Source organism: Trachurus trachurus (genome assembly GCF_905171665.1).
Source record: "Trachurus trachurus genome assembly, chromosome: 20".
NCBI classification, from domain to species: Eukaryota; Metazoa; Chordata; class Actinopteri; order Carangiformes; family Carangidae; genus Trachurus; species Trachurus trachurus.
This window is the reverse complement of record NC_139911.1, coordinates 25,423,455-25,451,362: the sequence shown is the minus strand read 5'-3', so window position 1 is coordinate 25,451,362 and position 27,908 is coordinate 25,423,455. Positions and strand designations below refer to the sequence as shown.

The 27,908-nt window shown below is 42.2% G+C and overlaps 1 protein-coding gene across 4 annotated transcripts; it reads right to left on the bottom strand.

Annotated features, from left to right (window-relative positions):
* Positions 1-348: 348 nt before the first annotated feature.
* ssr1 (signal sequence receptor, alpha) lies at positions 349-22,544 on the bottom strand. 4 transcript variants are annotated; one of them, XR_014596279.1, is made up of 11 exons: positions 22,407-22,544; positions 20,386-20,519; positions 15,099-15,195; positions 14,903-15,006; positions 14,605-14,763; positions 10,154-10,230; positions 9,996-10,074; positions 7,721-7,814; positions 2,831-2,845; positions 649-2,634; positions 349-614 (listed from the first exon to the last, which is right to left on the bottom strand). XR_014596279.1 is itself a non-coding variant. In XM_083995585.1 (10 exons), the coding sequence occupies exons 1-10, from the start codon at positions 22,501-22,503 to the stop codon at positions 2,567-2,569; spliced, it is 924 nt and encodes a 307-aa protein (XP_083851711.1). In that variant the 5' UTR covers positions 22,504-22,544; the 3' UTR covers positions 349-2,566. The 4 variants fall into 4 exon arrangements, 3 of the variants coding, with proteins under 3 accessions (XP_083851711.1, XP_083851712.1, XP_083851713.1); XM_083995585.1 differs by having other exon boundaries at positions 349-2,634; XM_083995586.1 differs by lacking the exon at positions 2,831-2,845 and having other exon boundaries at positions 349-2,634; positions 7,706-7,814.
* Between the last annotated feature and the right edge of the window lie 5,364 nt (positions 22,545-27,908).

Genomic DNA, 27,908 nt, shown 5'->3' with positions numbered 1-27,908 from the left:
CTTAAGATCACTAGACATCCATAAATTGTTATTAGGAAATATTCGAACAGTTTTAGTTCTAATGATTTTACTTTCATTAAACAACAGATAGGATGTAAAAGTGTCAATTAGTTCATGGGGGGTGTCACATGAGTGTATCTTGTATCCAACATTCATGAAACTGAAAATTGAGACTATAAGTCTATAGCAAATCATCAAAGTTTATTTTTTCTGCACATTTAAAACAAAATAAAAGTGTAAGCTTCAATCTATGAATTAATGTCAGCCTCATTTAATTAAAAAAAAAAAAAAATCAAAATCAGCTCAGTTTTCTGTTGTAAACAAGTGGCATCTGCAAGACTCAACTGGTTCTTTAAGTTTTAGACTGTTTTCTATTCCTACAGTTTTGTTTTTGTACTTTATGCATAAAGTTACGGGTAGAAATTGGGGTCGAAACTCTGTGGTTGGTTACTCACAAAACCATAAAGCTTTACTGTACATAATTCTGCAGTACAGGCCCTGCAGAGTAAGTCTGTGATGCCCCCTAGTGGTAAAATAACGAGACAACATACAAAATCCCCTGTTTAAGCCCAGTTGATCACTCATAAATTAGCTCTCCATCATCCAGTTGATCACTCATAAATTAGCTCTCCATCATCCAGTATTTACACCAGTGCTTCAGCCAGTTCAACAATTTCACAATCAAACAGAAAAAATAAAAACAGAGAGACAATTAAAGCAGAAGTAAGCGATCCGGTGGTTTTGGCTAACTTATTGTCAGCCAATGGAGTTAGCAGTCCCTGCCTTCGTCCCTACGTCACCACATTCACGTGCATCCCTTGGCTGCACACACAGAGAGGACCGCCCCTTACTGCCATTCTCTCTCATTGGATAAAGGTTGTAAGATACAAGGAAAGTTTTCTCCTCGGCTTACAGCAGAGCAGAGTGACTGACAGACCCGTGTTTCAGACCAAACACTCTATAGAAGTGATTGCTGTCGGAAGATACAACTATTTAAGACTTATATTAACACAAATATTCCGCTTACTTCTACTTTAAATGATCCATTCTGTGAATTAGATTTAAAGGGATAGTTCACCCATTATCTACTCACCCCTCATGTTGACTAGGTACGGAGGACTCTCAAAATTCTCCCAGCACCTAGTCGCACTTAGTCGACATGAGGGTGAGTAGATAATGAGTGAAATTTGAATTTTGGGTGAAATATCCCTTTAAAACTTGAAGCAATCTGCTTGAGGAGAGAAGAGTCAACAAATTTACAAAACCAAAAAATAGTCAGGCACAATTCAACAGTTTTAAATTAGTGAATGTGAATTTAAGTTTTAAGACTTTAAGGAGAAAAAGCCAAGTTAAATTAAAAACCCAGTGTTTTCAACAGATAAATGAGAGCACTGACACAATGTTTGTTCACACTTGAAGACAGGGAGGTTAAATTTGGCGTGACTAAAATGGGACTCCTCACTCCACTCTGCCAACTCCTGCCCTTCACCTACTGTATTTCATGTCCACAGATCTGAGGTTTCACAGCTAGATGACAAATATGACAGATTTGACAGAAATGGAGGCCAAATGTGTTTATATTCTAGTAAGATCCTGTGTTTAAACCACATTTAACTTGGTGGATTTGGTAAAGTCATGGATGAAAAGATTTAGTTTTCAAACCATGTACACGTTTGGTCTTTTCAACGTTCTGCTCAAGTATATACTTGCAGAAAGCTTCAAAAGTCAGCAAGAGATCAACATTGCTGCAATTTAACATACACGGCACCAATAATATGTGATTTTGTGACAGTGGGAACAGTCAGCATTGTGAGAGCAAAAAAGGGCAGAAGAGGAGGGATTGAGGAGCTAGAAGAGATCAGATGCTTTATAAATTCCAACAGGTGCAGACAGAATCCACAAATGCAAAACTACACTGAAAAAACAACTGCAAAACAAAAAACTGCATACATTACACGTCAGGGTAGAGGGTAGGGTCACAATTACCTGTTATTTCATAATCACTTATTCCTAAAAATACACTGTCCGATAATCAAATATCTTCAAAAATGTAGATGATGGAATTCCATTACTTCAAAGAACCTGAGCATGAGTCATGATTGGCTGTTCTTGAAAAATGACAGTTGCTGAATAAGTTCAGGAAATCATTAAATTCACCTATTTTTTGAAGCCCTACACCACAGACAGAAGTAACAAAACAAACATTCCAACCAAAAAGGACTCACTCTCTCGATATCAGCAGTTCTTATATGGAGGGCTCAACAGTCACATGCAACCTCAAAAAACCAACAACCTCACAGGAAAATTCATTGTGCCTTAAACTCAAAAGACCTGTTTAAGAAGATTCTTTTCACTTCTGTTGCTCATGTGACAGCTTCACAAAACAAAAATCGTTACACAAAAAGGGCTGTGGTGTGTTCAGTTTTTAAGCTGAAATAGAGAGCCAGTCATTGCACACTTTGGCACTGGTCAAAGTTTCTCAATGGAGAGGGCAGGGTGCAGCCATTCTCTTCCTCTTCCGTAGACGGCTGGTTGAGGTTTTGTTGCAATGATGGCACACTCCCAATCACTCATCTGAGCCGGCCGAGCGTTTCTGGCTCCTTTTGCGAGGAGATCTTCTTGGAGATGCTTTGTCTATAGGACATGGAAACACAGTGTGAGTCACAGATTTCAACCAGTCAACCTGGACTTTAGTCAGTCTCACTGTTATAGAAAAAGATTAATTCTTAGTGAAGAGTAAATGCACTGTTATTTTTTTTTTTTACAACTCAGATTTCCATTAAGAGTGTAGAGAGCTCTGTTAAGCACACACACACACACACACCCTCACCTCTACGACTCTGCACTGAAGACGCAGGAAAATTGTGACAGCAAGGAAGGACGAGAGAAAAAGAAAGGAGAAGGTGAATGATCCTCATGCACAGTGAAGGTTATAGTTCATTCAGAAACAAGTGAAGCAGGAATAGAGTGGTGACACTTGCACATAGACATCAGCTGATTCAGTGGGGAAACACTGAAACACCTGCCAGGCAAACAGCAGGCCAACAAAGATTTTTTTAGATGTAAAATCAGTGTATTTCAATGTTCAGGTTACTTTAAATATGTAATCCAGTACAATTACAAATTACTAGGGGTGTGACGATACACTCGGCTCACGAGACAAGACACGATATTGGGTTCACGAGGACGAGATTTTAAGAAAAGTACAATGACAAATGTGACTGGAACAACAGACTTTTATTTAACAGAGTTACACATGCATTTTGAAATGTTTTACTATAACTCTTTACATGCATGATGTAAGCATGAGCTTTTTTTTTTAATTTATAAAGAGTTAAAACAAAACAACAATAAAAAATAATAAAATTAAATATTTCCTCTGGTTCTGGCAGGCTAGACGCAGAGCGATTGATACAGACATACACAGATTACATTACATTACAATACAGATACAGAGTGGCGACACTCCCATAGGACTCCTTTGTAATAAATGGCAGACCAATTTCCAGGTTACTGAGCCCTCAATAGTTCCAAACATTCCTCCCGTGGTAAGCAGGCACCCCATGTGGCTATAGTCCTGCTGCAGGCAGCCCCCGGTTCAAATCCCACATTGAGCAGCCCTTTTCTTTAAGTATATTTTTTGGCTTTAGTAGTAGAGATAGACAGGAAGGTAGAGATAGACAGGAAAGGGGGAGGCAGAGAGAGGGGGAATGACATGCAGGAAAGGTCTGCCCGACGCGGGACTCGAACCGGGGACGCCTGCGTTGAGGACTGTAGCCTCTACATGGGGCGGCCGCCTTAACCAGTGCGCCACGCACCGCCCCGAGCAGCCCTTTTCTGCACGTTATTTCCCCTTTCTCCACCTCCCAATTTCCTGTCTCTCTCAACTGTACTATCTAATAAAAAGGCGTGAAAAGCCCCAAAATATATATTTTTTAAAAACTTACTCTAAGCATCACAAAATCAAGTAATGTAACAGATTACTTTTAGTTACTTATGGATTATTTCAATACCATAAAGAAACAGAAGAAAGACCAGCAGCACCCTGAAGACGTTGTCGAAACCGGTCTGTGCATGTTAAGCGCCGACGCAGTATGTAATAAAGGACAATGAGAAGGACACGAGTGCTGCCGGCTTTTCTTCTGTTTCTTTAAGTTATCTTTTGGCCGTGCACCTCTTTAGTTTGTTCCTGAGAGTTTTGTTGGAGAGTGCGTGTTTTTCTTTGTTTTTTATTTCAATACCAAACATGCAAATTAAGGGCATCTGTAAAGCGCTTTGGCTTTACTATACCTGTAACGATACCCAAAGTCCTTCTAGGCAAGTCATGCCACTCGGCGGCCATCTTGGCGACGCCTCGAAAAGCCCAAAGAGACCAGACCCTAATCTAAATGAATGGGGGCATGGTCAAATCCACGCTTTAACGTTATAGCAGGACAGAAAAAACATGTATACATGATCGCCGGTGAAATGAAATACAAACCGAAACCAAAAAGATATAGACTCTACCGCAGAATGACGTTTAAATCGCTATTTTTCCACAGGGAGTACTCAACTGCGCATGCGCGCGGATTTACGACACCGCCATCACTGTAACGGCTGAGTCCTGATCTAGCAGCCTGAGCATGTTCAGTACACCGGTCTGCTCTGCTCTACCTCAGTCTGGAGATTTTTGCCCAAAAATAAACGCTAGACTTACATGAAATCCGTCTTAATCATCACCTATGGGCTCCTAGTTCTGTGTGTGGTGACTGTGTCTGCTCCCCCCTCCCACCCGCCCCCGCAGGCCCCACTCACATTAGCTGTCTCGGATGCTACCGAGTGCTAGCATGTCTCTCTGTCTCAGCAGCAGCAGTCAGTTTTCGGACTGATTACCGACCATCACTGACAACTAAAGCCTCGACCGGTAACGAGTATGAGGGCCGTTGTGCTGAGCTAGCTCGATGCTAACTTCGACTAGCGGTAGCGGTTAGCATCCACCGCTAACAGCTGCTTCTTAGCTCACAACAAGGGCTCTTGTACTTAGTACAATAAAACAATAGAGGCTCTCGTTAATGGGGACTATCGGTCTATGGCTCCAGTGCTTCACCCGGACTGTGTTTTCTTTTTTTGGAGTGGACTGCTGCTGCTGCTGCTGCTGCTATCATGGACAGGAGGCTAACGCTTAGCCCCAGGGGAGGGGGCCCAGTTTGAATCTTTAGGTTAAAAAATGAAACAAACAAAACTCTACATTCAAAAATTAAATTAAAGAAAATGTGGACTGATCGGTTCATTGTAAAACATTTATTGATGTGAATGTGGTTAATTCTGTATACGTAGCCCTGAGGTAGCTCTTTTGTTCAGCAGCACACACCTGAAGCTTCACTTTTCATTAAAACAAACCAATGTGGCTGCCAAATTAACAAGCCGGCAGTAAACCTCTAAAACTCTGCGGGTAAATTAAACAGCTTTCCCCCAGGATGAGGAGCCACTCCCGGTCTCCGAGTACGTGAAATGGCACTCGGATGCCGCCCAAGCTGAGCGAGTACTTGAGTACTCGGATATCGGCTACAGCCCTACTGGAGATGCTACCTTGGACCAGTGGCGGCACCGGAAAATTATTATTGGGGGGGTGCTGAGGGGGCCGGATTGTTTATAGGAGGAGCTAGTGTATTTTGACACAACAAACATAAACAAAAATACTATAATAGATATGGATTTACTATTCGCAGGCTAATACACTACATATTGTGAAATGCACATTACTAGATGTTTATTATATGACAACACAAGCATATTCAACTACTTGTATTTAACTCATTGAGTGCCAGCCCTTTTATAAAATGGTCAGTGCCATGTGCCAGCGTTTCAGGGCATTTAGAGTAATATTTCCCAGAATATGTTGTACTATGACTCTGAAAACACCAAACAGCTCAAAGGAAAGAGGAGACTCTCTATTTAACTAGGGAAAAAACCATTTGTTTGTACCTTGTTCCATTCTTGATTTATCTTAAGTTGAATAGAGCCTGGTTGCACCAAAAAGACCACTTTTTTTCTAGAAAGCTGAGAAAAATGCATTTTTGTGAAAGAGAGTCTCTCAAGAAAAACAGTGATTTATCCGTTTTAATTTTGGCTTCAAAAACATGTAAGACATCTGAAAATTTCATTTCACATGTTTTTTCATTAAGTCACTTATGGCGCATTTCCACTAGCATGGCTCGGCTCGATACGGCTCGGCTCGGTTGTGTTTCCATTACAACTGAGTATCACTAGTGCCTCCTCGACGTGGGCGGGGTCGTCATAACACGGCTGCGCGAAACCGCCGTGACGTCATTTACACGGCGCCGAGCAACGCTCTAAACTCTGTAAATATTTAACTTTAGCAACATTTGAAACATTTTCAGGAGAGAAAGTAGTCGTTTAGATCCCCAACGTGTTGAAAATCTGACTAAATACCAGCTGTTTACAATTTTGTTTCTACGAAGTCGGCGTTACTAAAGCTAGCCGTAGTGAGCAACGCACTTCCGGTTATTTTCGCAAAAATAAAATACCCGTTGCTTTTTATCATAAGGAAAGCCATTACGATAGAATTGGTGCTTTTACTTTGTAAACAGGAAGTGAACCTACCCTAGCTTTAAACCGCCGTTTTTGACTGCTCTCGTCCCGTTAACGGCATTTAACCGCCTTACCGGAGAGTCTAGCCAGCTCTGAGATCGACCTGGTTCATTGTAAAACATTTATTTATTGGTGTAAATGTGGTGTTTTCTGTGCGTACAGACCCCAAGGCAGTGCTGCTCTTCTGTCTAACCACAAACAAACTTCTGCTACAGCCACAATTGTTACATTTCATCAATGAGACCAACATTTACACTGGTCACGGTCCTTCTGTGGTACGGGTCGGTGGTGCCGGCCTGCTTGGCCCAGAGACCATCACATTTTACCGCGGGAGGACCTTGGGGAGGACACGGTGTTGCTCCAGATGAAGACCGGGCGGGACAGTCGGCTGAGAGCTTCCTGTTTCTGCTCCGAGCTGCTGCAGCCTCGCGGGTGAGAGCAGAGCAGCTGCTGCATCCACATGCAGAACTCCGTTTGCAAAAGCCGAGTTATGATAAAAACTTCCAGATCATGAGCTGTCATGAGTTTTTGATCGTCATCTACTTCAGTTCTGCTCATCGTAGAGTCCCCAAATTTACACATAAAGGTGTGTTAAAGTGTCTAGTTTCATAATTTAAAAAAAGAGCAAAAAACAAGAAATTCCGTTTTTGGCACTCAATGAGTTAAGCAGTGTAATAAAAAAAGGGGCACATGACCCTGCTTATTGAGGAACCATCCAGACTGTTACTTGTATAACGAACAAAGTTGTCTAACGAACAAAGTTGGACTGAAACGATTGTTTCAGTCCAACTTTGTCTCTGTCAACTTTTTCTTTGAATGCGGGAATCAGTTTCTAAATGTGTTTGTTTTACAAATAGAATTTACCATTTCAATAAATGTTGAAGTGAATTGCCAAACTATAGATTTTAGTCTTATTGTATTTTTTAGAAAGTTTTCTAACTTTTCTGGAAATGGGGTTTGCACAACCCAACATAAAATCCACAGTATGAGACTGGAACTATTCAGATTCCAACACATAATAAGTGTTACCAGTAAAAAGTGTGCCATCTGGTTTGTGAAGAAAACACAAGCCAAGCCTGGAAGCAAAACTGTGGAAGGTGTGGGGGCGGAGAACATAAGGTATACGTACTGATCTGGTTGAGCGTTTCCTGTGGGATCCAGCTCAGGTCAACATCATTGTGGCTTGAAGTTCCCATTTCCACCTTTGGAGCTGGACGCCTCCTCTGCGCACACACAAACACACACAAATTTAGTGTTTCTGACATTTGCTGTTGTTGTAGAGTCAACCATTCCATAGCATCTGTTGTTGATCTGTAGTAAACAGAGTATAATGTACACTTCAGCTGTATCACATCCATCAGTAAATAGCTTATGTGCCATTTTGTTGTAGATTAACATGATTTGTATAGTATTTTTTCTTTAAAAATGTCTTGCAGAAACCCATAAACAGCTTCAACTAACAGTCTAACAGCAGGCAACATTTGCTTTCAAATTATGAAACATGTAAAATTAACTAATTGCTTCAGAATGACAAATAAAAAAACTGTTAAACAATTACCAAATAGCTTGAAACAATTTCTAAACCTGACTTCAGATAAAATACAACAATGTACCTACATGCATGTTATCTGATCCTGAAATCATTCATTACACCGTAATATGTTAATTCATATGTAAACAAACACCAGTAGCTTGCAGTTATGTATGGCAAACCATACCATACTCGTGCACCATTTGATAGAGACCATAAGCTGTTAATGACTAGTATAAACAGTAAATGTGGGGGGGGGGGGTGAGCAGTGAGTCTCCAAGCAAAAGGTTGAAACAATGTGGGCAACCTGAAGAAGCACCCAAGACTCGGTTCAGAAGGGGATTTTACAACACTGAAAAAGCCTGGTCGTGCAGCAGATGAAATACAATCAAAGAAAGAACGTGACCAGCAGAGAAAACAAACACATATTTACATTGGTCTTGTTTTTCCCCTAAAGCCCTGCACTCAGACTGAGTGCACACACGGATGTCACTTTACGGTTGTTATACAGTAGTAGCTAGGGTTGGGCGGTATGACGGTATTATACCGTGTGACGGCATAAAAGTGTCTACTGTTTATACCAGAGAAAGAGCTGATGTCTGCGGCATCTCTCTGAGTCACTGTAGTTAGACCGCCTCGACACACGGGGGAGCCGGCACTGCAGCAGACTGCTTGCCGTGGTTGCACAGCTTGTACACGTCGTAGTAAGTTGACGAAAGTGAAAGTAAAGTCCGCGACTTGGTCGGAGATTTCAAGACGATACACCTTCAGCTCCCTCTTTTCACTTGTCAACCCCCTTCCCTCCCTCCACACACATACGGTACGTCTTCTGTGGGTTGGGTTATGGGTTAGGGTCTTTTGGTTAGTGGTGTGCCGCGGGATTTTTTTAATGAACAAAATGTGCTGTGGCTCAAAAAAGGTTGAAAAACACTGCCCTAGAGGGACAATAAATGTCTAAAGTCTTATGGCTACTTTGTGTGTGTCCCTGCACACGTGTGTGTGTGTGTGTGTGTGTGTGTGTGTGTGTGTGTGTGTGTGTGTGTGTGTGTGTGTGTGTGTGTGTGTGTGTGTGTGTGTGTGAGGGGGGCGGGGGGGCGCTTGGCAGAGATTCATAAAGGTGCTCCGCGATTTGGTCGGTTATAGTGTGGCCGCACCTTAAGTCGTGGAGTACCAGGAAAGACCATGGCAACACCGGAGTGCTACCATTGAGCCCTATTAAATTCTGTGCAAATTAAAAGATGTTGAAGCACAGTTATGTTAAATACTTGACAGTTTGAAACTGTTTTCAAAAGAGTAGTGAATTTAAAAGTACATGGGTTCTGTTTCTTTTTTTTAATCGTGGTATTGAATTAGTATAGAGAATCGTGGAAATTCACAGGTATTGGCATCAACTACTGAAATTCTGGTATGTTCGCTCCCTTGTATTGTCAACAATATGGATTACACCAGACTGCGGAGAGTTTCTTATAGTAGCGCGACAAACTGCTGTGTTTACGTTCTCATGGAAACCCAGCTGAATCACCAAGGACACTGCAATCCAGCAGGAAGGGCTAATGCTACACCATGGGGGGCTGGCTGTGTACACCTACAGCCACAACACCAATGAATAATGGTCCCTGGATGTCAGGGTAGGCTCCTCTCGCTGCTCACCACAGGTAGAACTAATGACTGAAGTGCTGTATCCTGAAATGTGAGCGAGTGAATTTGTTACTGTGTGGAAAAGGTATTCAGGCCCTTTGTTTAAGTTAGTATTAAGATGGATTCTAGCAGCTTGCATGTTCTGTGAGGTAAAATTATTGGTTTTGTCAGTGGAGCCTGGTAGTGACATGTCTCTTGCTGAACAAAAGCAGCACACCTCCCACTACAACCGTACCTTCCTAGACTCCAACAGCTGGTGAAGGCCTACAATGACCAGCAGCCCGAGACCAGACAGGAAGACATACATGAAGATCCTGAAAGAGAGGAGGAAACGGTAATTAAGAGTGAGGTAAGCTCCACATAAATAAATTGGCGAGTAAGAAGATCACTCACGTCTCGCCATCTAATCCATCTTCTTTCTCAGTGATGGTAACTGTCTGATTGAACACTGCATCCTGGAAAATGTTTCCCTATTGAGATAAAGTAAAAGAAAAAATAGGAAGGAACATCAGAGAGAGGTGAAGGGTAAAAGGAAAACTAAGTTACAAGAAAATGGAGCAACGCAGAGAGAATTACAAGCAGAGAGTAAAGATATAAGTCAGGTGATGAGATAAAGACACAGAAAGTAAGGTTTAAGAAGGCCATATTCAACTACGACAGAAGATTTGAAACATGAAACACACTAAATAAAAGCAGTCCAATTCTGATGAACTACAGCAACAGAGTTCATCAACATTCAAACTGGAACAAAACAATGATGATCATCAACAGTAACAATACACTGCGTGCACAATTATTAGGCAAGTGAGTATTTTGACCATATCATTTTTATACATATTTTTCAACTTCAATCTATATAAACTTCAATGTTTGTGTGATTTAAACCAACACCAAGTAACTTTTCAACCTTCATTTAACATTTTAAGAACTTCTTTGATGGTACATCAACTTACAACAGGTTGAGTAAACACCTCTTGGTCTGTATCGCCTTCACTGGCACCAGTGTTTCCTATACATTCATTTATTTGTGGCGGCTCGCCACAAATAGATTTTTCGGTTTTTGCCTCGACCAACGCAACATTGTTCTGTTCATTCATCTCTGCATAGCGCTGTTTCTCCATTATTGCCGTTCACACACACTTGTCGCTGTTTACTGGATTACGGACGGGCTGGTGTGTTCCTGCTTTAGTTGATCAGCTCCAGGTGTTTTACAGTTGTTCTACCTGGAGCCGATGTAGCTACACAGCGCCCACAAAGACCCGTTATTCTACCGGACTGAACCAGAGATTAATGACGTTACGTTAGAATTCAATCATCATTAAAAAGGAGGGTGCTTAGTGTTCATATCCACATGTCACTGTTTGTTCTGAGCTGCTGTCAGATGTGCAGCTGACAGTGACGTTTCCTCGTCCATCCGGTCCTCCCTCCCTCACGTCGTGAGGACAGGTCAACGTCTCCTGAACAGGCTACATGTCTATTCTTTGTGTTTTTCTCTCCTCATTTCCAACCACCTTGTTTCAGGTTTTGGTCGTAGCCAGGTGAAACGGTAGCTACGCCCTGTGTCTTTTCTCTTGTACTCTCTCGCTCACTCACTCACTCGTTCACGCCGCATAAAAACAAACGTTATGAAAACAATAACTATTGAGAAGAATACAGATGCGTAAAAACCATGAAATGGAAACACTGTTAAAATCCTCCTGTGAGCACAGCTGGCCCACAGCCACAGTGGTCTATAGTAGGGATGTCACCATTATAGATTTTCTTTGTACGATTATTGTCAGAGAAATAATCACGGTATTACGATTACCACGATTATTACGCATTAAATAATTTCACAACATATGAATGTGTAAAATACAGTCAAAATATAATTACATTACAAATTTTTACACTAAATATTTTAAGTATCTACTATTCATATGTAACCACTTCTTAATCCTCCAGGGGAAGTGTTTTAAATATTCAAATTAATTAATTCATTTTCATCTATACCAAATGTTTAAGTTTATTTTAATTGTTTGTTTTTTATCACAAATGAGACGCTAACATTTAAATTTCTACCATGTTACGTTAGGTAAATTGACCAGTATTTCTTACATTTACCTTAACTTTTGTGCACATCTGCCTCTGTGTTTCCAAAATAATCTTTTTTGGAAAGTGACAGTATTTAAGAATCTTTACGATTAATTAATTGTGGCGTTTAATACCGCGATTAATTGTGAAAACAAGTAATCGTGACATCCCTAGTCTATAGTGTTAACCTGTCCAGGCAGGTCAGTCCTGTCTACGTTTTTAATGTTAGAGCCATTAATGCAAACAAAACCATTTCTCTTTTATTCCCTCACCCAATGAGAATTGACCCTTCACTAAGCCCTGCCCCCCTTGGTTACTGTTGCTACGCCAGTCAAGCTTTCACTCCGGGCCATGCTCCTGGCAAAGGAAATATGGAATTTTCAGCAATATATTGGCATCGATTTCTAAGGAAATATCAGCAAATTTCTGTATAAACTGTTCTGAGATATCAGAGAAAAGAAGTCACAAAGATCATTCATAGTTTTCAGTGACGTGACTCGCACAGGAGGATAAAACATCTGTTCAACGACACGACTGGACTCTATACAGAGCAGCAGTAAGGGCTGCTCATTTTACCGTCTATCAACCCACCAAGACTTAGGTCATCTCACTGATCATGAAAGATACGTTGTCAAACTGCAAGTTTTTGGGCGATTAGGAACCATATAACGTTACAGCCATATACAGCCCCCCCCCCCCCCCCACACACACACACACACAGCTGTATCAGTCAGTGTAAACAGTCCCTGTCTGGAGGATCCCTCGCCAGGTAAAAACTGTAAAAGTACAGCTGTCATTTCAGAGGTGAACATAACACTTGCTCAAGTCGAAGTCGTAAAGCATATTGGCTGCAGTAACATGTGAACTGCGGCTTGATTTGTGAATTTGTGACAAATCTGCGGACGGAAGTGCAGCACAGCTGTTGTTCGGTACGGTAACCAGTTAAATCAGACACCAGTTGGGCCATAACACCGGTATTTTTGAAGCAGCAGGGAGCAGTGTGTGTTTTTCTGCCTTGTCCTAAGCCGCGGACAGCGGGGAAGTGGATTGTTTTGACCGCCAGGGGGGCGTTCCATACGGGCCGTGACGTCACATGAAAACTATCAATTGATAAGAGAATAGATAAGGAATCAGAATCGCTTAATTCTTATCAATTCCCATCCCTACTTGCGACGGTAAAATAATTTCACATGCGTGCAGAGGCTCATGGGAAATGTAGTGTGAAAACACTACCACTTCTAGACTTTTCAGAGTATGTCAAATCTCTTTTTTGTCCCATTTTGTCTGAGGTAAAGAAGTTGCCTAATAATTATGCACACCTTAATATGGGGTGTTGATCACTTTGGCCACACCCTACCTCAATACACAAATACACATCACCTCATAATGCTTAAATCCAACAAACATTCACTTTTATATAGGTTGAAGTTGAAAAATATGTATAAAAATGATAAGGTCAAAATACTCACTTGCCTAATACGCCAGTGTAAATATTGATGCATGTCATCACTATGGACTTGGCTGGTGCCTTTCTGTGTCAGCAGTAATATTTATAAGCAGTGTTGGGCAAGTTACATCCAAAATATAATACATTACATATTATTAGTTACTGTCATTTGAACGTAATTAGTTACATTACAATATTACTGTCTCACAACTGTAATGCGTTACACTACTTTTGCATTGCTTTTGAGTTACTTTCGCCAAAATAACCACAGAAATATGACTATAAAGTGTAGTTTATTGGTTTATTGCAGCCGATAACACATTCAGTGGTGTGATGTTGATGTAGCCTCTGAAGCTACTAAAGCTACATTTTGCAGGTAATCTACTAAGAGTAGCTGCCTAAATAACAGCACGTGCAAAGGAGCAAATGAACATATTGTTGATCTACGCATGGTGAAGAAGAACTGTGGGAGAATATCTTACCCCGTTCCCACTGGTCAAAAAACCCGTTTAAACCCGCTAACAATCGGCTTTTGGTGGCAGTGGGAAAGGCGCACCGGGTCGACGCGGGTCAAACGACTCTGCAAGCGACGCAAGTTAAAATCACCTTTAATCGGCTCGGCTCCGATCGGCTTGCAGTAGGAACGCCGGACCCGGGCCAACTCGCTAATTTACGTGAGGACGCCGAGCGTTACGTGACGCTACGTCATCGCACCGGTCGCGTCTCATATCACGCACCAAAACAAAGCTCTGCTCTCATTCCAGACTGGGAACAAAAGATCAAACAACACTGACCAAAAACGATTGAAAAAAAGAAAAGAAGCGACTGTCTGTTTAACTGATGTGTTGTGGCGCAGACGGCATTAACTCATTCATGTGAGTAGTGGCTCCAAATCGGCCTGAATTATGTTTTCCTTTCGTTTTATGTGTTCTTTTTGTAAACGTGAGAAAGGTTTTATCGTGTACTCTACTGCCTGTAATGCTGCGCTGATTGTCAGTCACAGTCCCCACGACGTTTTTATGAAAATGCATTGTAACGCACGTTACTTATATTGTAACGGGTAAAATATTACCAATATTTTATTTGTAATGTGTTATATTACCTCGTTACAGCAAATAGTAATACATGAGTGTAATTTGGTTACTTTTGTAACGTGTTACTCCCAACACTGTTTATAAGCTCCCGTTTCAGCTTTCATTTTTTACTTTGTATGCTACTGTATGTAATGTACATACTGCATCTTGCAATGTTACATCAAGAGTCTTTATCGGTTCACAAAGACAGAAGGTATGTCCTGTCAGAGCCCAGCCCCCACCCTCCTTACACTGCTATCCTTGTAGTTGAGGTTGATGACAAGCCCAAATGGTCGTCCTCCCATTGGCTCAGCAGGGATGAAGGAGTACTCAAAGGTTGCCTGCCTACTAGGGGGAACTACAGTACCCAGCTGGAGAGCAGTGAAGTTCTGAATGTAGAACTGGTAATCCTGACCAAGACAAAGAAAAACAGACATACAGAACAAGTCAGATGCTGAACAGTTTAGAACTGAACTGTAAACCTGAGAATGATTTCTTATCAGTGAGGTTGTTCATGTTGTTGGTGGGGCAGTAAAAATGACAATGTACCTGTGGGTAACGGAAAGAAGCATCCAGAGACTCAACAATAAAGTTCTCTGATCCTTTGTTGGTGAAGCCGAGCAGGAACTTGACAATGTTGTTAGCTGGGAAGTCTGGGGGGAAAAAATGAGGTTTTCTCTACATCACTGCCACAGCTGCACAAAATGCAGAAATCATCATTGAATTAGAAATGTCAGACAGTTACCCTCTCCTTTGACAAACAGAATAGTGGTGTCAGCATTGGGGGAAGCCTTGACATCTCCAACCAGAGCTTCCTCCTCTTCATCTTCTTTTTCCTCCGTCTAGACAGAATCAAATTAAGGTTTAGTTTCTCTTCACTTTCAAGTCCGGGGCTCAGTATTATTCATGGCAACTTTAGGGGCCATTCACATGGAGCGTCTTTTGCATGCACGTTTCTATTGTTTTCAATGTAGCCGCGCGCCTTTCAGCAGCTCTCTCTCGGCGAGCGGCAGCTCAGTTCTCCCCCGTTCCGGCCCCAGATCTCTACTCAATAGCAGCCGTAGCAGTGTGACAGCAGTACCCCCCCACTGCACACCTTAGCCCATTCGGATGACATGACGCTACATCTCCAATACTTTCTTCGTATTATTAACTTTTATTACACATAAAGAAGGGCGTTCACGTCTAGCCTTTCTCCGTCCTCTCACCACGGCAGTGAGTCATCCGTTAAAACCGACAGACATGACCTGGCCAGTGTTTCCCATACAGGGCTCCAGACTAACTTTTTTGACTAGGAGCACAGTAACAGTTACTAGGGCTGGGCGATATGGCCTAAAATCAATATCACGATATATTGCCTGTTGACCTGATTGGATTATCCGATTCAGATTCAGCTTTATTTGTCCTTTGCAAGGAAACTTGTTTTCACCCCCGTACGTCACACGCAACCTCAAGATACATAAATAATACATTACATCACCCACCCATACACATTAAACAGGAACACACATTTAGCGACGCAATCTATTTAGTTCTGTTATAGCAGAGGGGACGAAGCTTCGGCTGAACTTGACCCTCTTCCAGGTCAGGGACCTGTACCGGCGGCCAGATGGAAGCAGCACAAAGTACGGGTTTAGGGGGTGACTGGGGTCCTGGGTGATGGTGAGTGCTCTGCGTGTTATGGCTATGGTGTTGAGGTCAGAGAGGATGGGGGTGGGGAGGCCAATGATTTTGGCAGCTCTGTGAGTGATTTGTGTCAGTCTTTTTGTGTTGGGGGATGACAACATGTTGAATATATTGAGCAATTCGCCTCAGTAACGATAAATGGACGATAACTAGCTTACTTTCCCCCTGGAAAAAATAGCATGACTCCCCTGGACCTATTTATTGCTGCTTCTTTTTTTTGCTATAACTGCTGTATTTATAGAGGTGCCACTTTAAAACTACACTGTCTGAAAATATGTTAAGAAAATACAAATAAAGTACTTTTAGTTGTTAGGAGTTATTGAACAACTGATAAGCACACATTAGGCTACGGAATTTCTTTTTGGAACAAGCTGCTCTTCCTCCTCAACCAGATGACTACCTCAGCAGCCGCAGCCGCTTCAACTTTTGAACGTTTTCGCTACATTTAGTTGTGGCTGCTGCTTCTTCTTAATTATCGCCGCCAATATTTCATAGTGGGGTCAGAGCAGATGCACAGTAATAATCTACCATCACTTTGTAAACTTCTTCAAGTGCCCCGACCCGCTGGACGGCGCTCTGTTTATCAACGTGGTTATTTCACCCTATAAATTTAACGCCACATGTCCGTTTCTGTCTATAATCTCTTTGTCACTCCCTTCACGCTGGTCTGTTGACAAAATCACGTGACGGTGGCGACCGACGCTGCACGTTTTTAATCATTTCAGCGAGGTGTTTTCTCATTGCTTGTGTGTGTGTGTGTGTCATTAACTCAGGTGAAATAATAACAACAGTCTCAGTACAGATGAGCGCGCTCGCCGCGCTGCTGCCGGTGTGTCACCGGCTCTGTCCCTTCCTGTTACAGACTGGATGGGGTGGAGTCACGTGACTACACACGCTGAACACGTAGTACGGCTCTTAAAGGGACATGAACATAGCCTACCAACACACACAGACAAAAACGACTTTTATTTTGTTTCTTTTTTAAAAACCGAATATACCGACATGCGCAAAATGATGTCGGTTATCGTCGTAAATTTCGGTATCGGTAAATTTTCGGTTTATCGCCCAGCCCTAACAGTAACGCAAGCAGAGGAACGCAAGCAGAAAATTTTGGGGCACACACCGAAATCGAATTTTCACATTTCACTGTATTGATAAATACTTAAAACATTATAGTTTGATACATGTATATAATAATAATATAATAGGTTTGTAGCGAGCCGTCTAAAAAAAAAAAATTATTGCGGGTGACGCTCAGCACACGCGCGGGTCGCCAGTCGGTGTGTCTCCTGCTGTTCCACACGGAGCTCTGCTGTGGAAAGATGTACGTCTCCTCCGAGATGTAGAGAAGAGAAACATTTCTTTTTACACATTAGCCAATCACAGTGGTCATTTAAAGACCCCCTAAACCAAAAATGCACTTTTTTAAATGATTAACATGTCAATTTAGTGTGTGGGCTCTGCTACAAGGCATTTCAGGAGCAAAATTGCTAATCCACGGCATAACTGAGCATAGACTTGAAAATGCAGTTTCAGTACCAGACTCTGAAAAAACTGGATTCAATTTTTCAAATTGGAGTCCGTTTTCATGTGTCACAAAACTATAGCAACCAATCCCGTTGTCCCCCCCCCCCCCCCCCCCCCCCCCCCCCATCTCATTACATAAAATATGCACAGGGTATAAAGCGGGAGTAACGTACGTTAAACAGCGACGTTGCTCTGTGTTCGGGTGAGGAGCGGTGAAGGACGGTGATACCAGCCTGTTACCGAGCAACTCAGAGACTCTGGGCATGGCCCCTGGATGCGAGCACCTAAAGAACTCTATAACACAGCGGCGGCTCTCTGCAGCCGTTGTTTGCTGTAGTGGTTCACCGCGACAGTGACACTTCACATACAGCTAGATGCAGTGTGTACATTGCGGTCGTTGCGGTGGCTGAACGGCAGCGTCGCCGGCTTGTAAACGGGAGACTCGTGTTGTGTGGTCTTTTGACATCTCCTTTCTGTCTCCCTTGCCCCTGACGCGCACCGCCGTTACCTAGCAACCCTAACCACGCAGCGGCGGAGACTGGGCGCAAATCATGCATATTAAAAGATGATGAATTTTTTCAATGAGGGAGAAATAATGGACGTGTTTTTAGTGTCTTGGAGAGTTATTTTAAACAACTTTGTGTGGGTAAGCAATTTTAATCAGAGAATAGTCATAGCAGAGCATTTTTACAAATTTTAAAATGCCTCTTTAGTGGGTCTTTAAAAAATAAAAAATCTGCAAATTTACTGGTCGCACATGCGCGAGTAGATGAAAAATTTACTGTCTCTGTCTCAAATTCTAGTCTGGAGCACTGCCATACATTCAGGGCCGCCAGCCCACCATGAATAAATGATTTCTGCCACAAAGAGATTTTTCTGCTTCTTGGCTGCGTTCACATGGAGACAGACGGCAGACTGTGAATGCTGCTGGACCGAACGGTAAAAACAAACAGGTCAGACGGCACGGCACGACGGCAAGACGCGTCACCATGTTGCTATGGCAACGTCAATATACTCGTAGTCATACGTCGCGTTCGGTTGAGGATACCGTCGCGGCAGACGGCAAAAGTTAAAATATTTGAACTCAGGATGGCATTGCTATTTGCCGTTGCCGTCCACTGTATTTTTTGCCGCTTCCCCCAAGTTTTACTGTCGTTCTCTCGTCCACCAACATGACATCCGGCTTGCCATCTGCGGTCTGCCGGAGTCCATGTGAACGCAGTTCTTGGCTCGTTCCAACGCAATATTGTTCCGTTCCCGCATCTCAGCATAGCGCTCTTTCTCTGTTATTGTCTTTCACACACACACACAGAAAAATGCATAATGGCGCACCTGGACACATTACTAATTTCTATCAATACTACTCGACAGGCAGAGCAGTCGCAGTCTGGAGCCCCGCCGAGGCCTCATGTCTTTTTGTTTGTTTTTTCACATGAGAAAGAAAGAGCAATACACACAATCATTTCACAATATGTTGAAATTAAAGTCCCTGAAAAGTGACACTGGATTCGTTTTCAAGTTAATCACATCCCAGACATATGTCCTATTAACCATCCTGCCAATTTTGGATGCTAGAAAAATTTGTTTAGTAGGTGAAATTAGGTTTTAAAATCATGACTAAATGAGGCAGTTCTCGCAGCTCTGGATGTCTGCTGCAGGCACATAAGCCCCGCCCACTTGCTGAGCTTCGTCAAGTTTCAACTGTCAATCAAATGACCTACCGGCCGGCCAACTATGCTGATGCTACTCCTAGCTGTCACATCGTACCCGAGCAGCTACGGGCTTGAGCTGGAGTCTGAGTCCAGCTCTTATCTGAATGTCTCGGATACACACTGAGCAGTGAGGGAACTATGCTGGGGCCGCTGCCGTCAGCACACCAATCTCCGCTACCCTGATAGCGTTAGCTCGGCGGCTAATAGCCCGGCGCTAACCGTTAGCTCGGCGGCTAGCCCCGTTCGTCCCGTTCACCCCGAGCCACTGCAGCATCGGACCCACGGCTCACCGCCACAGCAACGAGAGCCTTGAAGGCTACACCGCAACAACAATGAGGGCCGCCACCGTCAGCACAGGACGACGGGCCTAGCGCTAGCCGCCGAGCTAACGCTATCAGGGCAAGCGGAGATTCATCTGCTGACAGTGGCGGCCCTCAGTGTTGTTGCCGGTGTAGCCGTTGCTGTGGCGGTGAGCTGTGGGACGGACGCTGCAGAGGTTCACCTGGACTGTGGCTGTTTGGGCTTTTAGAGTTTTGCCGCCGGGCGCCGGCTGGTCCCACGGTGGCAGTCTCATTAGTTTGTTTGAATTAAAAGTGGAGCTTCATGTTTCACATGAGAGCAGCGCTGCCTCTGGGATCTGTATAGACCATGTTCAGATAACATTTACATCAATAAATAAATGTTTTACAATGACCTGATAAGTCTGCATTACATTTTATTAAGACATAGACCAAGCTAGTGGACTGGTAGCTCCGGCGGCGCTGGTAGCTCCAGGGGTAGTGTGGCAGCAGACGGTCGTTGGCATTCTTGAAGTATTTATAATATTACTGTGCACATGGGAGGAGTTATGAAAGTAGGGACGCCAGTGCGTCACGGCGTCCCCCTCTGTAAGCCCGCCCTTAAAAACAAAGACCACTGAAGCAGAGTGAAACTGTGAAACCCTAACCTCTAAAATTAAGCCCTGTACAGAAATGAGTCTTTTTGCATGTTTTTATCAATACATTTCGAACACTTTTAATATATTTTGAAACAAAACTCCAATTTCACTTTCCAGGGACTCATTAAGTGGTTATATTTTAGCCAAGATGTAATCTCTCAGTGACTCACAAGTTCTGCATTCTCATCATCTTCCACCTCTGCCTCATCGTCTTCATCCTCAGCTGTCACGTCATCCACAACATCTTCATCGACAGCCTCAGCCTCCTCATCTTCTGTCAGATCCTGGGCATTAACCCCTGTCCCTAGATCCAAGAACAACCAACCTCTGGTTAGCAAAACAGCAGTTCTCTCCTTCACTCACAAAACAAGAGCCACTGGGCAAGGAAGTTAACTTAAAGGTCACTTAACAGCAAGTCTGTACATTTATTCTGTGGTTAAATTTGTTTACACATGCTTCAGGTTCATAAGAGAATGAAAACAACATCCGCCATCAAGGCCCTCACCTCATAATTTATCCCTTTCATAGTTTTATATATGGTCAAAAGTGCTGACTCAATCTTGTCCCAATTTGTTAACTAATTAACAGTTAATTAACACTTAATCCATGCTGTGCTCATTCTTAATGTATGGTTCATCAGTTAAATAAATGATCCAGTGCATCAATTTAATTACATTTTTGTTATTTAGATGTGATTTGGTGATAACTTTTCAGAATGGTCGATTTGAAGAAAATATTTTAATGGATTTAATTCAAGGAAATTTAGAATAGAGAGCAGAAGCAGAAGCAGGAAGTAACGGTCACCATGGGACCTCACCTCTGAAAAACTCTCCATTCAAGTGAACGGGACTGAAAGTTTTATTTCGTGATCTGATTGAATTGTGCCATGAGAAAAAAATATGTCCTCTACCTGTTTAAAACATCACGTTTCATAAAGAGAAATCAGCAGTTTGTTGTAAAACTATTGTAGAATAAAATTTGGAAGAATCTGTAACCAGAAAGACTCCAGGTCGCGTAGGTGATGTCACCATGGCGCCCTTCCTTTCCCGTGTCAGTTGGTAGTTTTTGTGGGACACAGATCTGTAGTCCGTAGAGCGTCTTCACAAAAAATACATTCTGCAGTTGCCGTTTTACGATAAAATGCTTTTTTTCCCGGATGAAACGTGATGTTTTAAACAGATAGGACATATTTTTTTCTCATGGCACAATTCAATCGGATCACGAAATAAAACTTTGACTCCCGTTCACTTACAAGGAGACTTTTTCCGAGTTGAGGTCCCATGGCGACGTTACTTCCTGCTTCCGCTTAGGCTCTCTATTCAAATATGAGACACATAAAAGTAACAATTGCTTCCTACTACAGCTCAATGTGATAACGTTAGATTTTAAAATTTCAGATTTTGAATCTACCAATCTTTGCCAGAAAAGATTGCTGAAGCACTTTAATATGATATGCAAGACTTTGTAGAGTATATTTAGTAGGCTATATTTTTCTGTTATTTTTGTGGGATACAAAGTGCACATCACCTTCAGCCACATATCGCCACGTCCTTAACAAATAATTAAGAAAAAAAAAAATCAGGTCAGAATAAATTATAATTTTCAATAAAGAAGTTTGACTGTTTAAATAATACAGACTGCATATAACCCAGTCGGTGGGGCTTCTCTTTCAGTGAGACGACTTGATAAATCAAGTTTACTAAGCCTTATTGTCGATAAGCGACAAAGGAGTTCGCTCTAACAGTTACATTTACTATACATTTTAAGACGTTATATTATATATCCAAGAAACCTGCTGAGTAATAGAGACGGTAGCAACGCTAACGTTACCTACAGTACGTTAAGCTTCACGGCTATCAGCTAACAGGGAGACATTAAGGACACGTCAGTCTAAGCAGACAGAAAAACCGCTTACACGAAGCTAACATTAACCAACGTTACACTTGATGAAAACGAGCTATCCACACTGATGAAACGCTTCGGGGAGATACCTCAAAACAGGCACGAATGATCAAGAGGTGTCTCGTTTTTATATCCAGTTACTTCAACTGGCACATGTCTAAAACAGGAACGGCCTCTTCCCTCACAGCGGCTAGTTGCATGCTAACATTAGCCCGTTAACGCCAACTAGCTAATTATAAACACTGTTGTTTTTCCTTCGTCACCACCAGTAGCCGTATCATAGTCTTACCTTTGATAAGGACAGTCGCCGGGAAGGCTAATAACACTAGCAGCAGCAGTTTCGGTAGAAATGTCATCATGTTGAAGTCGGAATCAGGCGCTTTCATTCAGTGTCGATCAGACAGCAGGACGGTATCACCTTCTTCTTCTTCTGTGTCAGTTATGGCGGGTGGCAGCATTACCGCCACCTACTGCGCTGGAGTGTGAGCCAGAGTCACCTATTCCCATAATAACAATGATAATAATAGCCTAATTATATAGCTACATAATAATATACATAATTATATACAGCAATGGTCAGGCCGGGCAATTTTTTATAGACAAAAATAGGCCATTTTAAAGTGAAAGCTGCAAAACTCTAGCACATATGGTTGATCTATTATGAATTTATTTTCAAAGTTTTGAATGCTGTAACGCCACCATCAGGAAACTGTCTCATGTTACTAGTTGAGGACATCTGGCATTTTGATATGCCATCATCATCACTCTTTCGGGGGCTTGAACCCACCTCTTGACAAGAGGAAGAGAGAAAATCTGTTTGTGTAATCACTCATCTATCAGATGACGTAGCCCAGGGGTCGGCAACCTTTAGCATTAAAAGAGGGCCCTTTCCTATCAAAACCCACTCAGAGCCACAACCTTTTCTGTAGTTCATGGAGGAAAAAAAAATTATTTCAATGTCACATGAGCACCTTGATGTCCAAATAAATGACTATTACAATGAACAAAAAAGTGAATGGCCATTATTTAGCCTATTCTTCTTCTTTTTTTTCTTCTTTCCAAAATGAGCTTGCCCTCTCTAAACCAGAGAGGTTGCCCACCTCTGATGTAGCCCAAACTTTGGAGAAAGGTCTAGCTGCAGCCAGGGCCAAGCCACAGGCACTCCAAACCATGCCTCCTCCAAAACACGCCCCCTCCAAACCACGCCCCCCATAGTTATGGTTAGGTGAAGTCAAAAACAACACAAGATCTCCCCCTATCTGGCCAACACCAGCACAGGATGTTGCAGGAGATCGGGGCAAGGCACGGGCCGACGCAAGTGAGTCCCAATGCCATCTCCCACACACTATCATGACCATATAAGATGTAAAAGGTAGAAGAAAAAGAGACAGCAGAGAGAGGGGGAGGGGGGAAGGGAAACAGTGTCCAGTCCAGCGTGTGTGCGCTACAGAAAGGACACAAGCGTGCACCAAATTTCACACACAATGTAAACAATGTGACTGTATATACATGTAGATAGTGCAGGAGGAGGCAGAGACCAGTGGATGACGGTGGTCCAGTCACAGTGGACTGGGACAACAGGCTGTAGGGGCGGCGCCGCGGCAGAGGTCTGTTTTGGTCCGAGTCCCAAGGGAGTCGGTGTAGTAAAAAAAACAGAAAGTTAATGAATTGTATTTAACAACAATTCATACGGTAATTTAGAGAAAATGTCAGGAAAAGCACACACACATGCACAGATTAACTCATTAACACGCTGTTAATGAGCTGATCTGTGCGTGTGTGCTGCTGCATCATGTCAATAGAAACCAAAAAGAAAAAGTCTGTGCTTGGGGAGGGGAGCTGTAGCCTACCTTCAATGGAAATGTGAGAGCAGTGTAACATTGAACTAAGGATTTCAAATGTTTAATCAAAGAGGAACTATGCAAGTCTGCTGCATGGCTTTTCCGCTATTTGGCTAGCTGTCCCTGGCCTGTGCATTTGTTTAGAATGAAGCCGCAAAAAATCAATACATGGCCATGTGTATTTGTTTACAACGAAGTAGAGGCCGAAAAATCAATATGTAATCAATATATATATGAAGTGCATCCACCTTATTGTTCTGCATTGTTAGCCAAGATAATGTTTCTGAAATTCAGTTTACAGACTTTCCGGTCCCCAGCACTAGCGTTAGTGCCCAAAATAAGTGATGTGAGGGCATCCCCAAAAATGTTTGCGCGTGCTATGCGCGATAGGACATTCACGTTCACTGTGCCCCCTCCAATTTTTGGGTTGCATCATGACGCCCCTGCCTGTGTGTGTAGGTGTGCGTCTATCTCGCCTCTGTTTAGATTACATAAACACACACATTGGCCTCTCGTATTTGTCAATTGTGGTGATTTATTTTGAAAATTGTTATAATTTTGAAAATTAACACTTCAGATTAGACTACAGATTAACACTTCGCTGTACCCTGGACAACAATATTCAAGGGCCCCATAATCACGACCCCAGGATCACTATAATCTGGCAAAATACAGAATAAATTCCAGTAGGCTAATATACAGTAAATACACTCAATACTTCAATATCTAACTGTCATCAAGTGCACTTTGATGTACAGATGTGCAAATGCTCAGTACAAATACACCACTATGTCCTCTTGTCAAAGCCACTCACTCACATATGATTCTATGAAAACAAAACACATCAGCATCAGTATAATCTGGCAAAATTGACCCACTACATAGAAAGAGAGGGAAGTGTCCTCCATTTTCACAAAAAATAAATAAGCAACCACTTTCAAAGCATTCAATATTTGTTTTACAACACAAATGTATTGAATTGATAGAGCCATCACAGAGGAAGTCCACAGACAAGACACTCCATAATCTACTAGAATCAAGTAACATTTTGGTTCTGAGCTCATTTTAAACAGAAATCACCCTGTCACCTCAGAATTCAACAGGACTATCAAGAGTGAAATATAAAATCTGCCAGTTTTCTCTCAACAACAATAAACAATTTACAGCATTTTCATGGAGCCACCACAAGGAAAAAATAAATAAAATGCAGTATCATCTGCTCAAATAAACATTTTGGTCTCAATCTGGTCTAATCTCATTTTAACTTGTTTTCAAACAGGAAACAACCTGTCACCTCACAAGACAGGCAAGGGTTAAACATTTTTGTGCGACATAAACATCTGGAAATCTGTCAATTTCTCTCAACTAGACAAGACAAAAAGAAATGCTACATAATCTGGCAAAATGCACATTTTTAATAATGGGGAAGTGCCTTTAAGTGCAGTATAAATTTGGAATGCCAGATTTCATTTGGCACATCTGACTAACACTAACAAGTTCATGTTCGATGGCCAAGAGAGAAAGTGCAGAGAGCCGTGTCTGTGACATTGTGGTCCTCAGCTCATTTTTAACTCGTTTCAACACAGAAAACGTTCTCTCACCCTCGCAGTTAGACATAGGCAAGGTTAAAAACGATCTTAGTGCCACATAAACGTTTGGAAACGTTGTCTTAAGTCCATGTCTCTCAAGAGCTTGCAGCAGCTGTACAGGTGAAATCTCATTCAGCACAAAGTGCTTGAACTGAATAAGTTCGTCTGACGAGGAACCGACTGATCTGTTGGATAGGTGGAGGTGGAGCTCAGCTTAGCAGCTCTTTCATGCACATCACAATCACTGCAGTCCCTCTCAAATAAAACTCCAAAGAGGTCACACACATGTGTGTACAGTATGTAGGCTTCAATGCGCTTGGATAGGCACGAAGAAAGTCTGTCAATGATGACATAGTTTCAACCTTAAATCTCTGACTACTACAGTAAAAGCTACTTCGCTGTCATCATCAGACTCCTCTGAAAATGTCTTTCTTTTTCTCACACTATTCAGCATTTTGGCTGGAAAAACAACATTTCAAGATAGATCTGGCATTCAAATGTGTTTTGATGATGTTTCCAGCGGGAAATGTGTAGATTACTTTCATTATCAATGTTGAATGAATGCATATTATGTTTTGTTTGTCACTTATTGGGCGATTTTTAAATTTTTAACGTGTATATTCAACGTTATATTTATTCAGCTTTCTGGGTGGAAAAATAACATTTCAAGATATACCTGGCATTGTTTTGATGACATTTCTGGCAAGAAATGTGTATATTACATTCAAAATCTATGTTGAATGAATGCAAATTATTTTTTATTATTATTTTTTTTAGTTTGTTTATATTTGGTGATTTTTTTTTTCCGACTTATTGTCGCTAGCTTATGTGATTGCCTTTTCTTTTTTTTCCCCCCTTATGCTGTGGGCGTTATTGCTGAACCACTCAGTTGGATATTGTTTCAATTATTGCATTGGAGTTGTAACGTTACTTGTGTTGTTTTATGTAACTGCTTAGTGACAGTAAAAACTTACATTTCCTCAGGTTTCCTAAGGTTGACAAATGTTTTGTCTAGTACAGTCGTTGCCATAACGATGGTGACGCTGCGTAATGGTTTGAGGCCAATCGGCCGTAATGAGGTCGGTATTTAACTGCTAAACTATTCAACTATTCTAAAGGTGCGTTCACACCGGACCTTTTATTTTTGTCGCTGTCGCTCGTATTGCTCAAAAAAAAAAAACCGCTCCGTCGCTCAGCTGCATTCCCTCGTCAATTTGGCACAGACTCGCATTTTGGCTTTGATGACGTCATGCCCACTGCCATGTGTCTCTGTTTACACCGGCACCACTGGGATTACGACAGCCAATCAGCGCTGAGCGACTGACGGCCAGAGAGTTGGGATTTCTCATCTTGAGCTCGGTTGCTGTCGCTCGGAGCCCTAGCGATTTTTCGCCTGAGCAATTAAACACTCAATCGCTCGTTTGCATTGACTTAACATGTAAACTCGTCGCCAGCGAGAAAAACAAAAGGTCCGGTGTGAACGCAGCTTAAGCAATGTAAACTGTAATGTGACCTCAATTTAACTGACAATAAGTCACGAACATTCCGAGAATTTACAGCCCTGACAGATTTGACCGATGTACAGCTTCCGCTGATGGAAACCAAAACAAAAGTCGTTAATTTCAGCGAGGCATCTTTATCTGACATGGTTCACTGATGCTTGTTCAAAGAAAACGTAGTCACACTTGTAGACTTCTGTATTTTAAATTATAATCATTCATTCACTAATCATACGATAGGAATTATGACGGTGCCATAGACGGTCAGCGCTCGACACAACAGTGCCACCGCGAGTGCCGGCAACGCAACGACAACACTTGGAAGAACATAAAAAGGAGATGTAAACAGATTACTAAGACTGTGCAGACTGTGATCATGGTAAGATGTATACTGAGGAATGGGGAGCCATGTTGATTTCATTTGACAAAATGTGGTTATCGACAAGAATAAGAAGTGAGAAATCAGAACAGTTTTTGAACAAAATCCAAGTCAATTCAAGTCAAATATTCTTTTTATTTTGGAAACAACTCCCATCCACTCCCTCCCTCCCATCACACACACACAGTCATTCCCTCATTCTCACAAAGCCCAACAGCCAAATACACACACATGCACACACTGCTTTGTGTTTGGCAAAGAGCGTGGAGGAACTAAACGGTGCAGGTGAAACTCATCTGGGAGGAGAATGCAAAAAAAGAAAAGATTATAAACAATATACAAATACACAAACACAAACATCTAGTGTCTGTCCCTATGAGTGCGGACGTGTCTTCTGTTGTCGTGGCGATCGAAGGCAAATTGGAGAGACACTGGGGGTCCTGGAGGTGGTGCTTGGTCTCAGGGCATGGCCTCGTGCTGCCG

Excerpts from the sequence above, each read along its gene's own strand:
- ssr1 (XM_083995586.1), bottom strand. The coding sequence starts at position 22,503 with ATGAAAGCGCCTGATTCCGACTTCAACATGATGACATTTCTACCGAAA. Across the intron at positions 15,007-15,098 it reads TCTGTTTGTCAAAGGAGAGG|ACTTCCCAGCTAACAACATT; the intron begins GTAACTGTCTGA and ends TTTTCCCCCCAG. Across the intron at positions 10,231-14,604 it reads TCAACTACAAGGATAGCAGT|GGAAACATTTTCCAGGATGC; the intron begins GTAAGGAGGGTG and ends TTATCTCAATAG.